The following is a 17,655-nucleotide window of genomic DNA, read 5'->3' as shown; positions in this document are numbered from 1 at the left end:
AGCTCTGTTTCCCAAAAAACACCTCTGGCTCCCCAAAACACAGCTCTGCTTCCCAAAACACCTCTGCTTCCCAAAGAACAATTCTGCTTCCCGAAGAACAGCTCTGCTTCCCAAAACACAGCTCTGCTTCCCAAAAAACAGCTCGGCTCCCCAAAAAACAGCTCGGCTCCCCAAAGCCCTGCTCTGTCCCTCAGCCTGCGTGCCAAGGGCTGCAATGGGTGGTGGCAGAACTGGGGACCTGCGTGGGCCCAGCTGTGCCTCCGGGACTGCCCAGCCCCGGGAGGAGGAGGAGGATGGTGGGAGGAGGAAGCAGGGCTGAATCGGGGACAAACCCCAGCAGCGCTGGCACCTGCTAATTATGGCATTGGCAGTGTCACCCACAGCCAGGACTGTGCCTGCCTGGGGCTCTTCCCAGGGCACAACCCAAAACCTCCTCTGCCCTCTCAGGCCAGGGCATAGTCACCTCCTGGCTCGGGAAGCCTGTGCCCAGAAAGGCTCCTTGGGGAGCCTCTGCTGATCCATGCTGGGTGTCACAGAGCCCAGGGTCCCCCCTAGGGCAGCTGCCAAGTGACCCTGGCTGCCAGCCCTGGGATTCCCTTGTGAGGTTTCCAGAGCTGCCTGGGGCAGGAATCCCGGTGAGGAGATCACAGGGATGGGCACCACAGAGCTGGGGATGTGCCTTCCCCTGGCACTTGGCAGGGGTTGCCTGTGGATGTTTGTACCCACTGATCTCCTTCCCCACCCTGCTTCGTTCCTTCAGTGGAGACTTCCAGAGCCCCTCCACCACCAAGCACACCCCAGCAGGGTCCCACCTGGCAGAAGCCACCCCATGTGGACAATCCCACAGTGGAGTTCCATGCTGGCTCCATCAGGAGCTCCTCTCCCCCGTCCCCATCTCAGCCTCCCTGCGTTCCCCAGGCCCGCGCTGCCGCCGGGGCCGTTCCCATTCCCGTGCTGGCAGAGCCGTGGCCATGTCTGGCACAGGGATGTGCCACAGGCTGGGGGATTTTCCACATGGAGCGAAACAGAAAGAAGGAAAGGGCACTTGGCCACGTTCCTCTTGGCTTCCTTCCACTTTCTGCTTTTGATGTTCTCCCTTTTCACAGCTCCTCGCTCCAGCCTTGAGCCCCAGCGAGGGTGGAGAGTTCATCCACCACAACAACCGTGTCTGAGGCGGGGCAGAGCAGGACACACAGCCCTGGGCTCCCCGAGCCCAAAGCAGATAAACCCCACAACCAGGGTATCTCAGGTACCTCACTGCCTGGGTATCTCAGCGCCATTCCCTCTTCAAGGGTGCCTGAGGGCTTTCAAACACCGGGGAGAGTGGTCCGTGCGTGGCAGGAGGTGACAAGGCTGGATGGGACCTGTAGCGGCCCCCACACCCAGCTGGGTGAGGAGAACCCTGCCGGGGCCGCTCCCTCTGCTGCTGGGGACACCGGTGGATCCGGAGGCAGGGGCTGAGCAAAGCCTGTTTTCCTGAGGAGAACACATCATACCTTTACACTGAACAATGCCCTGTGCCGCTCCCAGATCCCGGCTTTGGGGTGCAGATCCCCAAGGCCGCAGCTGCCCGGCCCCTCAGGGCGCGGCGGGACCGCGGGGCCCAGCACGGGCCTCCCCTCACAGCACCGGGACAGGGCCGGCCCCGGCCCGCGGCCCGCCCGCGCTTGGCTCCACAGCGGCAGATTAGCTTCTTTCCCAGCTTTGCCTGGATTTGGTGCCCTCTAACAAGGACCTTCCACCCCTCCTGGCAGCCTCGGCTCTCTGCTCCCGGCAGCGCCTGCCCGAGGATCCCCGGGGAGCTGCAGGGAGCTGGGAGCGGCCCCTCGCCCTGCGCGCTGACAGCGTGAGGGAGAGAACCCAGTGCAGGGGCTCTGGGAGGTGATGGAGCCCCGGGAATGGCCCTGTGGAAGCCACCAAACAGCCCAAATCCCACCGAAACCCAGCTGGCAGCCTGGCCCCATCCTGCTACCAACATATCCAGGAATTCTGGAGCCCACACAGCAGCAGCTCTGCAGGGGCCAGCTTCGCCACACTAAAAGCCACTGCCAGGACAAGAAGCCGATGATTTTCTTAACAAAGCTTCTGCTCAGCAAAGCCACGTGAATCCCCCTCAGGAGACAATCGACTCACGGAGGTACAGCCAAGATTTCATCTGAGGCAATTCCTTCTGTGCCTTCTCCCTGCCAAACCCCTCAGCCTCGGGGAGAGGGGGCTCTCCCAGCCCCTGCCTGGTGCAATCCTGCAGGAGCTTGGCTTGTTGGGGAATTTTAGTGAATTTTACCTGATTTGAACCTCAGTCCAAAGCAGCAGCGCTCAGACCCTGCAGAGATCCTGCTTTGCCCTCTCCTGGTTCTCACTCTGCTCCTGCCTCCAGCTGGGCTAATCCCTCCTGGCCCAGCAGAGCCCCACTGGCCAAATAACTACAGAAAATTCCAAGTTTGGGATTCACAGGGGCTGGGCACGTGCAGGGCAGGAGCAGGGACACGGGAAAGGAGCAGGGACACGGGAAAGGAGCAGGGACATGAGAAAGGAGCAGGGATGTGGGAAAGGAGCAGGGATGTGGGAACAGCCTCCAAGAGGCCTCAGAAGAGCTGCTACACAAGGAAAACAGAGGAGGCAGAAAGGCAAAGACAGAAAGTTTGTTTGAAAATATGAAAAAGTATTTAAAACCAGGGAATTGCCTGGTGGTGGCTAAAATCACTTTTGCTTCTTCTTAAGGGAGCCTGAATGCCACTGAGGCAGCACTGGAGGGATGTCCAACAGCCACTGCCTGTTTCTAAGGGAATCCAAGGCCTCCAGGAGCTTTTGGCACAGCAGGGCAGCTGTTTGGCCTTTATTAGCCCCAAAGACAGAGCAGGAGAGTCCTTTATGCCAGGGGGGTAATGTGTTATGGGAGGAAACAAGCTCTGCAGCGCTCAGGAGCTGGGTGGCGAGGCTGATGAGGGTTTAAGCTGCTTTCAATATCAGTTTTCAGGGTGACAGATGGAGGGAAGGGGGAAAGAAACCCCACCCCGTTCTCTGCTTGGGCCTCCCGTGGCTTTGGAGGCATCGTGCTGTATTTTAAAGCTTTTAAATCTGACCCCATTGTTGGCCACCTGCTGGTCACATCCTCGACACAACAGCCCCCTCAGGTGCCCCCCTGGGAAAAACTCCAGCACAGAGCAGAAACCTCAGCCCAAAGCCAGCTGTGGCTGTCCACAGCATGGATGGAGTGAGGGGAACACACAGCTCTGACACTCAGATGGCTGCAGCCCCAGTCCTGGAATCCCAGAATGGTTTGGGTTCAAGGGACCTTAACGCTCACCCTGTGCCTGCCCATGGCAGGGACACCTCCCCAGATCCCAGGCTGCTCCAAACCCTCTCAAACCTGGGCTTGGGCACTTCCAGGGCTCCAGGGGCAGCCACAGATGCTCTGGAAGTTTATCCTAGAAGCAGCAAGTAGAAGCCTGGGGCTCTTCCACCACAGCAAGCAGTTCATCTGTGTCCTGCTGCAAGGAGGGGTGGTCAAGTTTGGAGTTTTAGGACTTTATTCCCTGTGCCCACAGCAATCTCTCAGTTTTGAGATGGCAGAGGTGTAATCACACGGAACTGTGGGTGGGACAGGGGGGGGTCTCATTTGCACCCTCTGGGGTTTCAGCCATTCCCAATCCCTGAGCAGGGCTCCTCCCCAGCACTGCTGGGACACAGCCACTCACCCCAGAGCCGGCTCCCATGGAGTGTGGGACAGTCACTCACCCCACAGCCAGCTCCCAGGGAGTGTGGGACACAGCCACTCACCCCACAGCCACTCACCCCACAGCCGGCTCCCATGGACTGTGGGACACAGCCACTCACCCCACAGCCAGCTCCCATGGACTGTGGGACACAGCCACTCACTCCACAGCCGGCTCCCAGGGAGTGTGGGACACAGCCACTCACCCCACAGCCGGCTCCCAGGGACTGTGGGACACAGCCACTCACCCCACAGCCGGCTCCCAGGGACTGTGGGACACAGCCACTCACCCCACAGCCAGCTCCCATGGACTGTGGGACACAGCCACTCACCCCACAGCCGGCTCCCAGGGAGTGTGGGACACAGCCACTCACCCCACAGCCAGCTCCCAGGACTGTGGGACAGCCACTCACCCCACAGCCGGCTCCCAGGGACTGTGGGACACAGCCACTCACCCCACAGCCACTCACCCCACAGCCAGCTCCCAGGACTGTGGGACACAGCCACTCACCCCACAGCCACTCACCCCACAGCCAGCTCCCAGGGACTGTGGGACACAGAGCAGCTTTAGGGGAAGTACAGCTGTAAACCAGGGAGCGCTGCAGCAGTTTTGTTCCAGCTGAGTGACCTTGGAAAGGAGCATCGTGACCCAGGCCAGTCTCCATCTGCTTTCTCTGGACACAGAGGAGTTAAACCATTCCCATGGAGCGGCTGTGGATGGCAGAGCAGGACTGAGAGCTCCTGCCCGGCCCCTGTGGTGCTGAGCTGGTGCTGGGCTCCTGGGGCTGCACCAAAGGACAAGTTTGGGGCACTCAGGTCACTGCCCCTGGCTTTTCCCCACCCCACATCCCCTTCCCAGAGCTCAGCCCCTCCCAAGGCAATGGGGGAAACTTGTAACCATCACTTCTGATTTAACATTTTATCATCTCCCCAGTCAAGGGATTCAGCTTTGAGGGAAAACAGAAAATTCCGATTTTTTTTTTTTTTTTTAAACAAGAAAGAATTCCAAGTTTAATCCTCTTGGGAGCAAAAGGATTAACAGCAGGTTTTAAGAAATAGGTTTCCAAAAAAAAGGCAAATTAAAATTCCACATAAGGCACCTCCATTTCAGTATTTTTTGACATGGATACAACAGAGTGAACCAGGAAGTTCCCAGGCACATGGAGCTTCCCAGGAGCACCAGTTTTCACCTGGAAGTTGATGTGAGGAAGATGGATTTAAGAGCTGGGGCTAAAATGACCCCAAAACCAGCAGCAAAGCAGTTTGAGACTTCAGAACTTCCTCAGCTGGGGGGTCCAACACAGCCGAGGAAGTTCTGCTTTCCTCACGGATTAATGCCACCTCCTGCCTTCCCTGGCAGATGGAGAATTGGCCACAGCCACCCCCAGGGAAGCGGTGTCAGAGCAGCTTCTGGGATCCCTCACAGCCAGGATCTGCCCTGGCAACGTTTCAGGATAAGGAAAACAACTCAGGCTCAGAGGCAGCAGCGAAACCGCTGAGGATCCTGGGGTCACCCAACTGCTGAACCCCCTCAGCCCCCAAAAACTCTCCCTCCACTGAAATACCAACTCCTCCAGAACCAACACACAGAGAAATGAAATACCGTGCATAAGTAAACGAGGTGAACTTGGTGTTTATGAACAATAAGCAGGTTCCCCTTGGATGGACTCCCAAGGCTTCCCACAGTGCTTGCCCGGGTGGGAATCCCGAACCATCACAGGATATTTCCCATTTTCCTTCCCCACAACACTACACAGAACCAAAACTTCAGCTGAGAAAAATAATGACACCCCTAATCCCCCCAGCAGGTCACCCTGCAGCAGAAACAAGGTTTAAGTACAATCCAGATGATCCAACCGCAGCGGTATTGGCTTCATTTGACTGTATTTAAATAAAATAAAGCATTTAAAAATTAACAGGCACTACAATTCCCTGGCAGTGCTGACACCACCGAGCCCAGCCCCACAGGGCTGTCCCCACCCTCCCTGGGTGCTCTGGGGGTGTCACACAACACAAGAAGCCACAACATTTTCACAAAGCAACGTAACCAAAAGAATCCCAAGGCAGCTCCCAGCCGGTGTCCGGCTTGCGGGGCCAAGGTCCAGGTGATCCCAGGGAGGAGACGGCCCAGGGGAGTGGGAGCACAGGAACACGTGGCTGTCCCACTGCAGCCCCCAGGCTGGGCAGTCCTTGCAGGTCCCTGCAGGCCTCAGAGCTTCTTGAGCCGACTGTACATCTCCCTCTTGCTCTTCTCCCCGGCCCAGGTCCGGCTCTTGGTGCGGAACCTCTTCAGGTCCTCCTTGAAGTCCTTGTGGTGCATGGGGCGGTAGCTCTGGGGCTCGCAGAAGCTCTGGGGAAACAGGAGCTGGGGTCACCTCAGTGTCACCAGGATGGGGATCCCAACACCAGCAGCCACTGGAACAAACAGGGCCAGACCCCCACTCCAGGCAGGAGCTCCGTGGCAGACACACAAAGCCCGGGGATGTTCAGGTTACAGCCATCAAAACAAGGGCTTTGTGTGCAGGGCTCTCATCCCAAATTTCCTGGCACGCAACACACAGGCTGAGCTGGTTTAGAGTTCACCTTGGAAGGACTGGAAGGATGTTCCAGCTCAGGGTGCTGATCGGGCCAAGGCCGTGGTCCATCCCAGGGAACAAAGATTGCTGCGGGTCCCCTCCTGCTCACAGCATTCCCTGATCCTGGTGCCTCGGGACAGCTCCGGCTCCCGGGGAGCTGCCCTTGGCTGTCCCGTGCTGCCACCTTGAGGTGCCCGTCCTCAGGACAACCCAAAACCCACGGGGACAGCCCAAACCCCGGGTGTCCCTCAGCCCAGGGGAGCCAGCAGATCAAAGGGAGAGCCAAAACCCCGAGGGCTGGGAGAGCCAACAGCCCACAGGGAAGGAGCTGACAGCCCCATCCAGCTGGCCAGGGACAGGCCAGGTATCTCCCATCTCCCAAGGGATGACTGAGAGCCTGAGGCCTGTTTGTGTCAGAGCAGCAGGACACATCCCAGGAGCGCTGGGACCTGGAAATGCTGCAGGAGCAGGAGAAAGTGACAGGAAAAATCCCATCCCTGAAATGCTGGGAAGAGCTGGGGAGCAGGTTTAGTTTCCTTGTCTCAATTAGAGGCTGCAAACTCCAAGCTCAGGTTTTCAATTTTGCTGGTTTAGGACTGTACAAGAGCTCAGGTTTCCATTTATTATCCAGCAATTACTGTCAAGCCTTGTCTTCTCCCGTGCTCTGAGCAGGCTGAAATCCCTTCTGTGAGTGACAGTTTGTTCTAAAGGGGCAGAAACCACTTCTGTTTTCCACTTGAGACAAGTGGAAAAGCCCTTCAGCTATGGCAGGAAGACAGCTCTAAGACATGGAACAGGCTGAGCTGCTCTGGGAACAGCCCACTGAGAGAGAGAGAGAGAGAGAAAGAGAAAAAGCCCCCCAGCCAAAACAGAAAGTTTGCCCCAAAGAGAAATTTGAGTAGGAATAAATTAATATTATTTATCTGTTCTTTCTCCTCTGAGTGTGAAAGAGACCACAGAAAGGCTTGGGTTGGAGAGACCTAAAGGATCGTGTTCCACTCCCTAACATGGGCAGGGACACCTTCCACTAACCCAGGCTGCTCCAAGCCCCATCCCACCTGCCCTTGGGCACTTCCAGGGATGAGAAATCCATGTTACTCACCTGGCACCTTGAGAAGAAATCCTTGTAGCCTCCCTTGAGCACGTAGAGCTCTGGGTAGTGCAGGTTGGGGTACTCATTGCTCAGCCTGTCCTGCTCCCTCACAAACCGGCACCTGCAGCGGGGAAAATCCCATGTTAGATCCCACATCCAACCAGTAACTCCCCAGCCTGCACCCCAAATCCCCCATCCCTCGATGGAGCAGCTGAGCTGCTTGCCAGGGAGAGGCTCAGGAGCCCCACATTCACAGTTCAGAGGCTTTTCCTTTCCTCTTTGAACATCCCAGTGCTCCAGCCCAGGTCCAGCAATCCTTCTCACACCTCAGGCTGTGCCTAAACCTGCCAGAGGTGACAACCACCATGTGCACAGCAGCTGGAGCCACCCCAGCCCCTCTGCTCCCCGTGCTGCAGGAATTCCTGAGCCAGGAGAGGAACTCACATGCGAGGGCCCCGCTCCGAGGAGAACTCGCAGTGGAACACCACGATGACCCGCTTGTTCTCCGACGGCTGGATCGGCTTCTTCAGCAGGAAATTTTCCACCTCCTCTTCCATGTGGAGGTTTATGGCACCCTGGAAGGGTGGAGTGTGAGCAGTGAGTGGAACAGTCACAAACTCATCCAACTTCCTTGGGAGTCAATTCCTCATCTGGGTTTGCTGGAGGAGCTCTGGAACCCTCTCCCAACTCCACCAGGACACCACAGTCAGTCTGGAATTGGCTCTGTGAGATTCCTCAGCCAGGAATTCCTTCCCAATATCCCATCCATCCCTGCCCTCTGGCACTGGGAGCCATTCCCTGTGTCCTATCCTTCCACCCCCTTGTCCCCAGTCCCTCTAGGCCCTCCTGGAGCCCCTCTAGGCCCTCCTAGGAGGAGGAGCTCCAGCACCACAATGTCTCTGGGTGACCTGTTCCTGGTTATGCTTTACACAGCCATTTGTTCCTTGAAGTCTGACATTGAAATGAAGTTTAACATTCCAATTTTAGCTTCCTGAGATATGAGGATGCTGAGGAGTGTCACATCCTCCTCTGGAAGCTCTGTCACCCTGAGGGCCACAGAGAGCAGAATGTCCCCTCTCTCGAGGCAGCGGTCACCTCGTGACCCACACATGAGCTCCGTGTCCAAACCCAGGCAGTGAGTGAGCGTGACAGGATCCCAGAGGGGCCTCTCAGGAATAACATATCCACAGGGCCTTGGATAAAAATCAACCCCCCAGGGATCCAAGTGACCCCAGGCTGCAGCTCCAGATCACCTGCACTGCTCTTATGGAGCCAACATACCTTGATGTGTCCCCCTTCGTACTCATAGGGGTATCTACAGTCAATTATCACAAACTGCTTGATGAAGCTCTCAAACTTCCCAGTCAGCACAGACACCATCTGAGAAAAAAGACCATGAAAACCAGAGTTCAGTTGTTTGAAGCCATTTCTGTGTGGTTCCTCAACCCCCACTAAAGAATTTTTCTAGCTCCCTTGGAGCACTCACCATTTCTGAGTCGATGTATTTTAAATCTTGATGTTTCCCATCGACAGTGGCAAATAAATAACTCTGGAAGAGACAGGATTGAGAAAATTCCAGCTGTGAGTCACGTGGGTGACAGCACATCATCCAGCAGCTCACTCTCTAACAGATACTCTGCTGGCCAGAATCTCTGCAGGAGTCAAAACTCCTAAGAATGCTAAAATCAGGCACAGAATTTAGTTTTTGGCTCCAACACTAGAGGGATTTTATAGGACTTTAACCACCAATGGATCACTTTGTGTCCAACCTGGGACATCTCCTTCTCACCAACAGCCTCTCCTGGGTTGTTGGAGTATCAAAGAATTGTTAAGGTTGGAAAAGACCTCCAAGATCAAGTCCAAAGAAGCAAGGCAGTTTTATGAGGGAACAGAAAAGCCTCTAAAAAGGGAAGTGTTTTTCTGGGCAGGTTTGAGACATCCCCACCAAGAGAGGCCCTTAAAACACTTGATCCACCACTCAGCCATGGAATCTCTGGAATTACCTTGGAGAAGTCCCCGATAAGGTCTCTCTGGTCACTGTCCAAAATGCTCTCGATCTCTGCTGTGGAGGGCTGGGTCCTCACCAGCTTCAGACTCTGCAGGACACAGAGATCCATGAGTGCTGAACATCCCATTCCCTATTTCCCACAGCTGACAGATCACTCCCAAGCCCTGAACTGCCTCCACAGCTTCCCTGCTTGGGGCAAAGCTCAGGCTCAGCACTATGGAGCTGCTGCCCCAACAATCCCAACCAGATCTCAACTCCCCCATCAGTTCTCTGGCACAATCCGGATGCTGAGCCACCAACCGTCGAGTCCTTGGATGTTTCAGGCAGGCTTTTCCTCTTTTTGCTTTTCCCTGGAGAATTCTCCTCCTGGGATCTCTCCAGCCTTTTCTGGGTGGTTCTTCCTGCAATGCTTGACATGGACGAAGAGCCGAACAACCGGCACCGCTTGGCCTGCGAGGGAGGAGTTGAGTTGTCCAACAAATAAACACGACTCAGGCTTGCAGATTATTCCAAACTTGTCCCTATTCAAAGCACCACCACTGCACAGCAACAGGGGGCTGTTAATCTGAATTATCCAGGCTTTACATTTCCAGTAATACTTGTTACTAGGGGAGCTTGGAGCACCAGAAGCAAGATAAAGAGGCAGCAAAATGCTCCACACCAATTAGCAGCCAATTTATCAGAAGATTAAGGAGCTTTCTGCTGGAGTTCCTTCCCGGGTCTGTTATCAGAGGATCAGGTTACAGCACACCAGGTGAGTCTGTGCACAGTGAATTCCAGATATGCCAAGATTCTGATAAGGGAAGTCAAGATCTTCTCATATTTAAGAAATGCAAGAAGAATTTTTATGTCTATGAATGCAAATTGTTCCACACTGACAAAATCTGCCAGGTGAACTGCTCCAGAGATAAAGGAATTCTGCAGGGCTTGTTCTGCTGTTCTTAGGGACACAGGAGACAGTGGTGGCACTTGTCCCAGCTGCATGGCAGTCCCTGTGTGGGGACACTCACCCGACTGTCCGCTCTCCTCATGACCAGCGGTGCTGTCCAGAGACTGGACACGTCCGAGGGCATCTCCTCATCGTTCTGGGAAGAGAGGGAAGCTCATGCTCATCCATCTCACCACGGCAAACACTGCAACTACACGGCTGAGGCCAAGATTCCAGCTGGATTCAGCTGCTGGAGCAGCTTCAGGCCATTATCTCCATTATCAGTCCAGTTCTTAAGGAAATAATGGAACTGAGCTGAGCCAGGCTGGAGAAGGTGAGTTTATCAATTCATTGATTGATTAACAAAGATGAACTTCCAGGGCTTTTAGGCACTTCAAATTCTCTTGGAAACAATCTTGTAGTTAAGTGGCTCAAAGCAATCATTACCTCTGACTTTTTTAGCAAGTCTCTAAAGATGCCAACTGCTCGAATAATTCCCTCAGTTCTTAAAACTAAAAATAATTCACTTGCTCACACCTCAAACAAATCCCACTGCCTGCACTAGGAAAGGAGCACTTATAACACACCCCAGGATGTGTTTATAAAGATGATGAGAACTAATCAATCCCCTTGTGGGAGATGTCCCTACCCAAGGCAGGGAGTTGGAACTGGACAGGCTTTAAGGTCACTTCCAATCCCAGTCTGGGATTCTGTGATTCCCAAAAACTCAGCGTGATGCAGTTTGAGCAGCCAGAGCACACCAGACACATCGGGCAGAGCTGATTTGGGAATCTCCACCTTATTCCCTCTGCACACACCTTCAAGTCCTGGTCATCCAGCAGCTCCAGGAAGCCATCATCATCCTCGCTCTCCGAGGAGGGCAGGGAATGCTGCTGCAGGAAGGCTGCCCTGGAGTTCTCCTGCTCCCCCGAGGCTGTTTCCCCCATGGGCAGCTGAGAGGAGACAGAGGGAGTTGTAACAGCATTCCCTCTGTTCTCTGCAGGATGCTGTAGCCACCGAGGGGCTGCCCTGGCTCTCTGCACCACAGGGAACACCGTGGTTATTCCCAACCCTGAGCTGCAGCACGGGCAGGAATCGGGAGGATGAAGGGCTGCTGGAGCCAGGGAGCAGAGACAAGACTTGGGCCCCCAAATCATTTCTGTACAATGATTTTTCAGTTGCTTTTTCTAAACAATGAGCCCATTGTTTAGAATAAGGTAAATTTCCTCCCAGGATGTCACATCTGGACACAAAATCGAGCTGCTCTTACACAGTTGGGTTTGTTGTTCCAAATGCATCTGCCTGAACGTTAAGTATCAGCTTTGCTGATCATTTCAATCCCACATCAATGTCCACACTCCTTTCAGTGATTGAGCAGAACCTCAGCTCTGTGCTGGCCCATCTTTCCCAGAACAATGTTTCAAATTTCTCATGAGCCAGAGGTGAGAATTTTCTTATCTGGCAGATAAGTAAGCCTTTCTTTTTGGCACCTGACTGACAACACCACTTCAGAACCCTGATATAGTTATTTTGATCCCAGAGAATTAGGTGAGAATTAGTTGAAAAGAACAAACTACCTGAGCTGGAGATGAATTCTGCCTTGCTCCATGAACACCCCTTCCATCACGGGAGCCACGAGAAGCTGGTTTGGTTGGCTTCTTAAACTCAAATGATTCCTGAAATTTAAAAAAAAAAAATGATCATTTTACCAAAATTACAAACTGTGTTAAGTTGCTTGGATCCTTTTATCTTTTCAATTTTTTTAAGCTGCCTGACATTTTTGGATTTAAGCTCCCTGCTGCCAACAGGAATAGTTTGAAGGTGAATGTTTTCAAATTAAAGATGTTACAGGAGTGTTTCATCTAACATAATCCAGCATTTATGCTCTTGGCATCACCTACAGGCTTCAGAGCTTTTCTACTCTAGTGAGTCAATTCTCTGCAGAATAAATCACTCTTGGAGGCAGCCAAGGCTGTGTCCTGACACCTCATCCCCCAGAGGATTCCCAGCAGCCAGGACAGACCCAGGACACTGAACCCAAGAGGAACCAGGGCTCCCCAGGGCAGCAGTGGGAAGCAAGGGGTGACCCACCCCAAACACCTTCTAGAGGCAGCTTTTGTCCAGAGCAAACAGCAGGAAGAGATTTTTCCTTTGCCACAGCCAGAAAGGAGTCAGGGTCAGTGGCACGAAGGCAGAAATGGGTAAAGTCTTCCCAATTTTTATTAACCTCCCAACAGCTTGCAGCCACTCTAATCAGAGCTGCAAGTTCCCTTCAGAAAAACTGAGCTAAAGGTGGTTGTGCCTGAAAAACAGCCTGGCAGGGAGTAATTGCAGCCCTTCCCATCACATTCCCTGTGCTAATCCAGCTGTCCCTCCCCTCCCACTGGATCAACACAGGCACTTACATTCTCCTTATTTTCATCCTGCTCCAAAGGCTGGAAAGCATCAGTGTCCAGAGAGTCAGAGTGGTTTCTCTTCAGAGCAGGGCTGGAGCCCAGCAGGCTTTGCTACAACACAGAAAAGACAGTTCAGGACTGTGCATCAGTCCTTAAACAAGCACATTTCAAGCACTGAAGGGGTTAATAAAGACTGGAAAGTCTCTGACTACAATTTTTGTACACCCTGTGCAGGAATCCTCTGCTGACATCTTGGTACAGGGACCAAAATGCATCCAGCAGTGATGGAGCCACATCACAGAAATTTCACACTAAATTAAGTGAGATTGGGAATTTACAAACTGCAATTTTGACATTAAGCACCCCAGCAGCTGGTGTTGAAGCCAAAAAAATTAACTAGTGTTCAACTAAATGTATTCAACCAAAACCATGCTAAATCCTTTAACATGTATAAAACATCAGTCCCACTCTCACTTACTGGCAGGGAATGGATTCTTCTGAAAGGTATTCGAAGGCTACAATGAAAAAAAAACCAAAATTTATTTCAACATTTTGCTTTAAAAGGCAGTGACATGAATAGAAATTACCCCCCAGTTCCATAATCTGAAAGAGACACCAAGGAAGAATTTAAAATAGAATTATACTTACTTCAGCCTGCTGGATTTGATCGCTTTCTCAAACCTAAAATCCAAAGATCAAAGGTCAGAGTTGAAGGTCTTAGAGGTCTTTCCCAAATTCAAGGATTCTGTGGTTCTTAAGGCACAGACTTAAATCAAATATTAAAAAATGCAAGTTAGCTAGACCCTGGTGCAGCCCCAGCCTGCAGGGAGGTGCCAGTGCCATGTGGCTGGAACATGGCTCTGCTCAGAGCCAGCCCTGGGCAGGGGCAGGGCCAGTCCTGGCATTCCAGCTGTGGAGCACATGGAGAGGCACAGCAGGGCCAGTCCTGGCATTCCAGCTGTGGAGCACATGGAGAGGCACAGCAGGGCCAGTCCTGGCATTCCAGCTGTGGAGCACATGGAGAGGCACAGCAGGGCCAGTCCTGGCATTCCAGCTGTGGAGCACATGGAGAGGCACAGCAGGGCCAGTCCTGGCATTCCAGCTGTGGAGCACATGGAGAGGCACAGCAGGGCCAATCCTGGCATTCCAGCTGTGGAGCACAAGGAGAGCCACAGCAGGGCCAGTCCTGGCATTCCAGCTGTGGAGCACATGGAGAGGCACAGCAGGGCCAGTCCTGGCATTCCAGCTGTGGAGCACATGGAGAGGCACAGCAGGGCCAGTCCTGGCATTCCAGCTGTGGAGCACATGGAGAGGCACAGCAGGGCCAGTCCTGGCATTCCAGCTGTGGAGCACATGGAGAGGCACAGCAGGGCCAGTCCTGGCATTCCAGCTGTGGAGCACAAGGAGAGGCACAGCAGGGAATGTGCCAGCAGAGGAAAACCCTCAGCAGGCCTCATTAGCCCAGCTTTGTTAACGAGGCAGGTTTAACACAGGGGTACTCACGTGTCCTCCATGGTGTCGTGCGAGGTTGTGGGGCTGGGAGAATCCAAAGCCAAACCTGCAGAGGAGATTTCCCATTGATTCATATCCAGGGATTATCACACACTGCTACAGATTCCCACAGAAAGACACAGGAAATTCATGTGTAAAAGCCCATCTGCAGCCTCATCTCAGTGCAGAATAAATAAGAGTTAGAGACACTCCCCACCGTGGGGTTTGGCTGTGGATTAAGTGTCAGTGCTTGGGGAATTCAGGAATAATTAAAAAAAGCCCTCCAAGCCCTGCCTGGGCTGTCACATGTTGGCACTCAGCGTGGAATACTCTGTTTATCCACCACACACACTTTAATAAACAACTTTTTAATAAACTATTCCTTTAGGGTTTTTTTTAAAAAAAAAGAACCAAAAAGCCATGGTTTTAGTTACACCTCTTCCTACAAATAAATTTTGGGCTCTTTCCAAAAAAGAGGCAGTCAAAAGGCCCTTCTGAATGTCCTGGAATTAACAGGAAGCACTTCAGAAGCACAAAATCCAAAATCACTCCAACAGGGATTCCTGAGGAGCCACAGAAAGTGAGGATTTAGCAAGGCTGGTTGCTCTGTCCTGCTCTGTGGTTTGTGAGCTGTACTCGTGCTTTAGCACTTCATATATTTTTTTTTAGGCTGCAAGTGCCCTCCAAATGGGGCATAAATCCAGAGGGAATCTACAAGTTATGGGGTGAGAGCTTATTTCATCTTCACTGATAAAACATGTCATGTGAAAACCAGAAAATCCTCCCAGAACTGAGGGGTTTCAGATCATCAACCTGCCCCTGGTACGAGGAAAACACAGGACAGAGCCACTCACTGGCACAGGTTGGGTGTAAAGAGAGAAAACACAGTGAGGACTTGCTTTCCCTCCCTGCTGCTCACAGTCTCCAGCACAATTAAAGCAAAAAAATAAAAGAAAAACCCATGAACAGCCCAAACCATGAGCTGCAGAGGCTTCCTGAGGGATTTTCCACCTCCCTCCTTCCTTCCAAGAGCACGGGAATGAGAGGGGGCTGCAAGCAGGGATGGTTCTCTCTCCAAACTTTTGACCATGCCAAAAGTGCATTTCCAACTCCTAAGCATTATTTATTAATTGGGGAATCCCTACCTGAATCTGTGGACTCTGAAGATGCCAATCTGTGTAATCCATTTTTGGTTCCCATATCTTGGTCCAGGTTTTCATGCTGCCTAGAAAGGAAATTTGGGATTTACTTTAAAAAGAAGAAATACAACACTGCAGGTAGGTACAGCACAGGTGGGCATCACCTGGATTTCTATCAGAGCCCAGTTATCCTTTCTGGAAATGCAATCCTCTGTTTGGAAGCCATTCCTTTAATTCAAGTTTTGCATAGAGAAAATTGCCAAACTTTTAATTCAAACCCATTTTGATAAATAGTTACTTCCAAAAGTTTGTTTTATCTGCTAAACCTCAGTGCTGAGAGAAAAGAAAATCATATGGAGCACCACATATGAGGGAAAAGCTCCTTGAGTGAGGCTCATCAACGTGGTTAATTTAAAAAACAAACAAAAAAAAAAATGTAGCCAGGGTTACAAAATCAAAGGGTTGAGTAATTTCCAGGGGGGCACTGCCAATGGTTTGCAGGAATCCCAGGAATCTGAAGGAGGGAAAAACCATAAAGCAGGTGGTTGCAAAAACGAGAATGACAGAAAAAAATCAACAAACAAAACCCAGGAGGGTCATTGAGACTTGAGTGGGCCAGGACAAAACAGGAGCCACAAAAGGGAGAAACTGTGGGAATAATGGGATTAGAGGAGTTAAGAGAGCAGGAAAATGGAGCAGCTGGGAACAGCAGAGCCCAGAGCCTGCAGCACCTGGCACTCGGGAGACAGAGAGGAGGAGGGTGCAGGAACAGGGAAGGAAGGACATGGAAGGGACACAAAGGTGTTTGTAGGAGAAAAGGAATCGCAGGGAAGGGCTCAGGAGGGAGAGGTGGATGCCCAGAGCAGAACCAGGACAAGGGGAAAGCGTCCCAGAGCATGGATCCATGTGGGATGGGGGAGAGAACAGAGGGGAGGCATCAGCAAAGGGGTGGGGGACCCTAAGGGAGCCCGGGAAGTTTGCAAGGTGGGAGGGATAAAATCTCACGGCTGGGTGTGGGGAGAATAAAGAGCTCCGGGAGGCCTCGTTTTTGGGGGAAGGGCTGGGAGAAGAGGGGCTGCAGGCCCCGGCTGGAGGTGTGGGGAGAGAGAAAGGATGAGCCTCAGTGCTCCATTCCTGAGGAGAAAAGGGGATGAGGAGACCCCCAAGGCCTCCATTGGCGGGTGGGAGGAAAGGAAAAGGTGGGATCCACGAGGCCTCACTGTTTTTGGGGGTGAGGGCAGATGAGCACCCCGAGGCCTGACTTGTGCAAGGAGCAGCGACAGGGAAGGAAATGAGCTCCTGAAACCCTGCAGCGCCGAGGAGGGAGTAAAGACATTCCGGAGGGCCTGGGGAAGGAGGGGGTGTTAAAAGACACCCCTGGTTTTGGGGGCTTTTTTATTTTGAGGTGAGGCGGGAATTCCATAAGGCTTCATTGCGCGGGAGGGAATTACGGGAGTGGATGGAACCAAAAGAAAATGAGTCCTGGAGGCCTTGGTGTTTTTTATATATATGGGGGAGCGTACCTAGGCCTCGCTTCGGGTCCGGCAGGGGGAAGAAAACGTCCTGGAGAGGGGCAAAACGCCCAGGAGAGGGACAAAGTGCCCGGGAGGGCTCGGAGGGGTGGGGGAGAGGAGGAAGGGGGCTCCCGTGGTAAGGGAATTAGAAGCGGGGGATAAACCCTCCAAATCTCGCTTTATTTTGGGGGGAGGAGGTGTCACGACAGAGGCAAGAAAAAGAGGGGTGCCCGGGCCCAGCGCTGGCAGGGCCCCGCGCCCCAACTCACCCGCGCCCCAGCTGCTCCATGGTCAGGCGGAGATCGGAGACAGGCGAGAGCTCATCCTGAAAGAGCGCCTTAACCACCGCGGGCGAGGCGGGGGACGCCGGCGAGAGAAGCAGAAGGCGACGGCGGTGGGAAGCGCTCGGGGTGGGATCCATTGGAGTAGGAATAGGAACTCAGCACAGCCGTCCCGTCTTCTGCCGTCAGCGCGGCCGCCGCAGCGTTTTGACCCCAACCGGTACCCGTCGCCCGCTCCGAAGCTGGCGCCAAACCGCGGCTCAGCCAATCAGCGCGCGGCGTCCCGCGGGGGGCGGGTTGTTTTTTTTCAAACCTCCCCTCCCACCGCGCGCGCACCGGCCAGTAGGAACGGCGGGGCCGCGGCCAGGCCCCGCCCACGGCGGTTGCTTGACGTTGCTCTGGACCAATAGGAATGCGAGAAAAGCGGGGTGGGGGGGAATGCGCGCCAGCTCCGAGGGACTACATTTCCCAGCATTCCTAGCGGGCCCGCCGCGTTATCGCTCTCAGCGTTGCA

General features: G+C 53.3%; 2 protein-coding genes and 1 long non-coding RNA gene across 4 annotated transcripts in view; 1 reads left to right on the top strand and 2 right to left on the bottom strand.

The window, feature by feature from the left end:
* The window catches only part of LOC147656046 (uncharacterized), a 100,058-nt gene that overhangs the window by 6,814 nt on the left and 75,589 nt on the right, over positions 1 to 17,655 (bottom strand). The gene's annotated exons all lie outside the window — the stretch shown is intronic.
* LOC147656052 (uncharacterized) lies at positions 395 to 5,631 on the top strand. Its single transcript, XR_015278078.1, has 3 exons — positions 395 to 1,945; positions 2,026 to 2,465; positions 2,515 to 5,631. It is a non-coding gene; the product is annotated as an uncharacterized LOC147656052 (long non-coding RNA).
* On the bottom strand, positions 5,325 to 17,586 carry CDC25A (cell division cycle 25A). Of its 2 annotated transcripts, XM_023922081.2 has the most exons (16): positions 17,130 to 17,465; positions 15,353 to 15,432; positions 14,220 to 14,274; positions 13,365 to 13,397; positions 13,195 to 13,231; positions 12,726 to 12,827; positions 11,898 to 11,996; positions 11,139 to 11,273; positions 10,403 to 10,477; positions 9,693 to 9,842; positions 9,388 to 9,480; positions 8,871 to 8,933; positions 8,666 to 8,764; positions 7,829 to 7,959; positions 7,394 to 7,505; positions 5,325 to 6,065 (listed from the first exon to the last, which is right to left on the bottom strand). In XM_023922081.2, the coding sequence occupies exons 1-16, from the start codon at positions 17,279 to 17,281 to the stop codon at positions 5,925 to 5,927; spliced, it is 1,557 nt and encodes a 518-aa protein (XP_023777849.1). In that variant the 5' UTR covers positions 17,282 to 17,465; the 3' UTR covers positions 5,325 to 5,924. The 2 variants fall into 2 exon arrangements, with proteins under 2 accessions (XP_023777849.1, XP_023777850.1); XM_023922082.2 differs by lacking the exon at positions 11,139 to 11,273 and having other exon boundaries at positions 17,130 to 17,586.

This window comes from Cyanistes caeruleus, chromosome 1 (genome assembly GCF_971803275.1).
Source record: "Cyanistes caeruleus chromosome 1, bCyaCae1.hap1.1, whole genome shotgun sequence".
Taxonomy (NCBI): Eukaryota; Metazoa; Chordata; class Aves; order Passeriformes; family Paridae; genus Cyanistes; species Cyanistes caeruleus.
The sequence above is the reverse complement of the archived record's forward strand: the minus strand, read 5'-3'. Positions and strand labels throughout refer to the sequence as shown.

Coding starts and splice junctions, on each gene's coding strand:
- CDC25A (XM_023922081.2), bottom strand. CDS start 17,281: ATGGATCCCACCCCGAGCGCTTCCCACCGCCGTCGCCTTCTGCTTCTC. Junction 11,274..11,897: donor AGAATTCATCTCCAGCTCAG/GTAGTTTGTTCT, acceptor GTCTCCTCTCAG/CTGCCCATGGGGGAAACAGC. Junction 9,843..10,402: donor TGAGGAGAGCGGACAGTCGG/GTGAGTGTCCCC, acceptor CCTCCCTCGCAG/GCCAAGCGGTGCCGGTTGTT.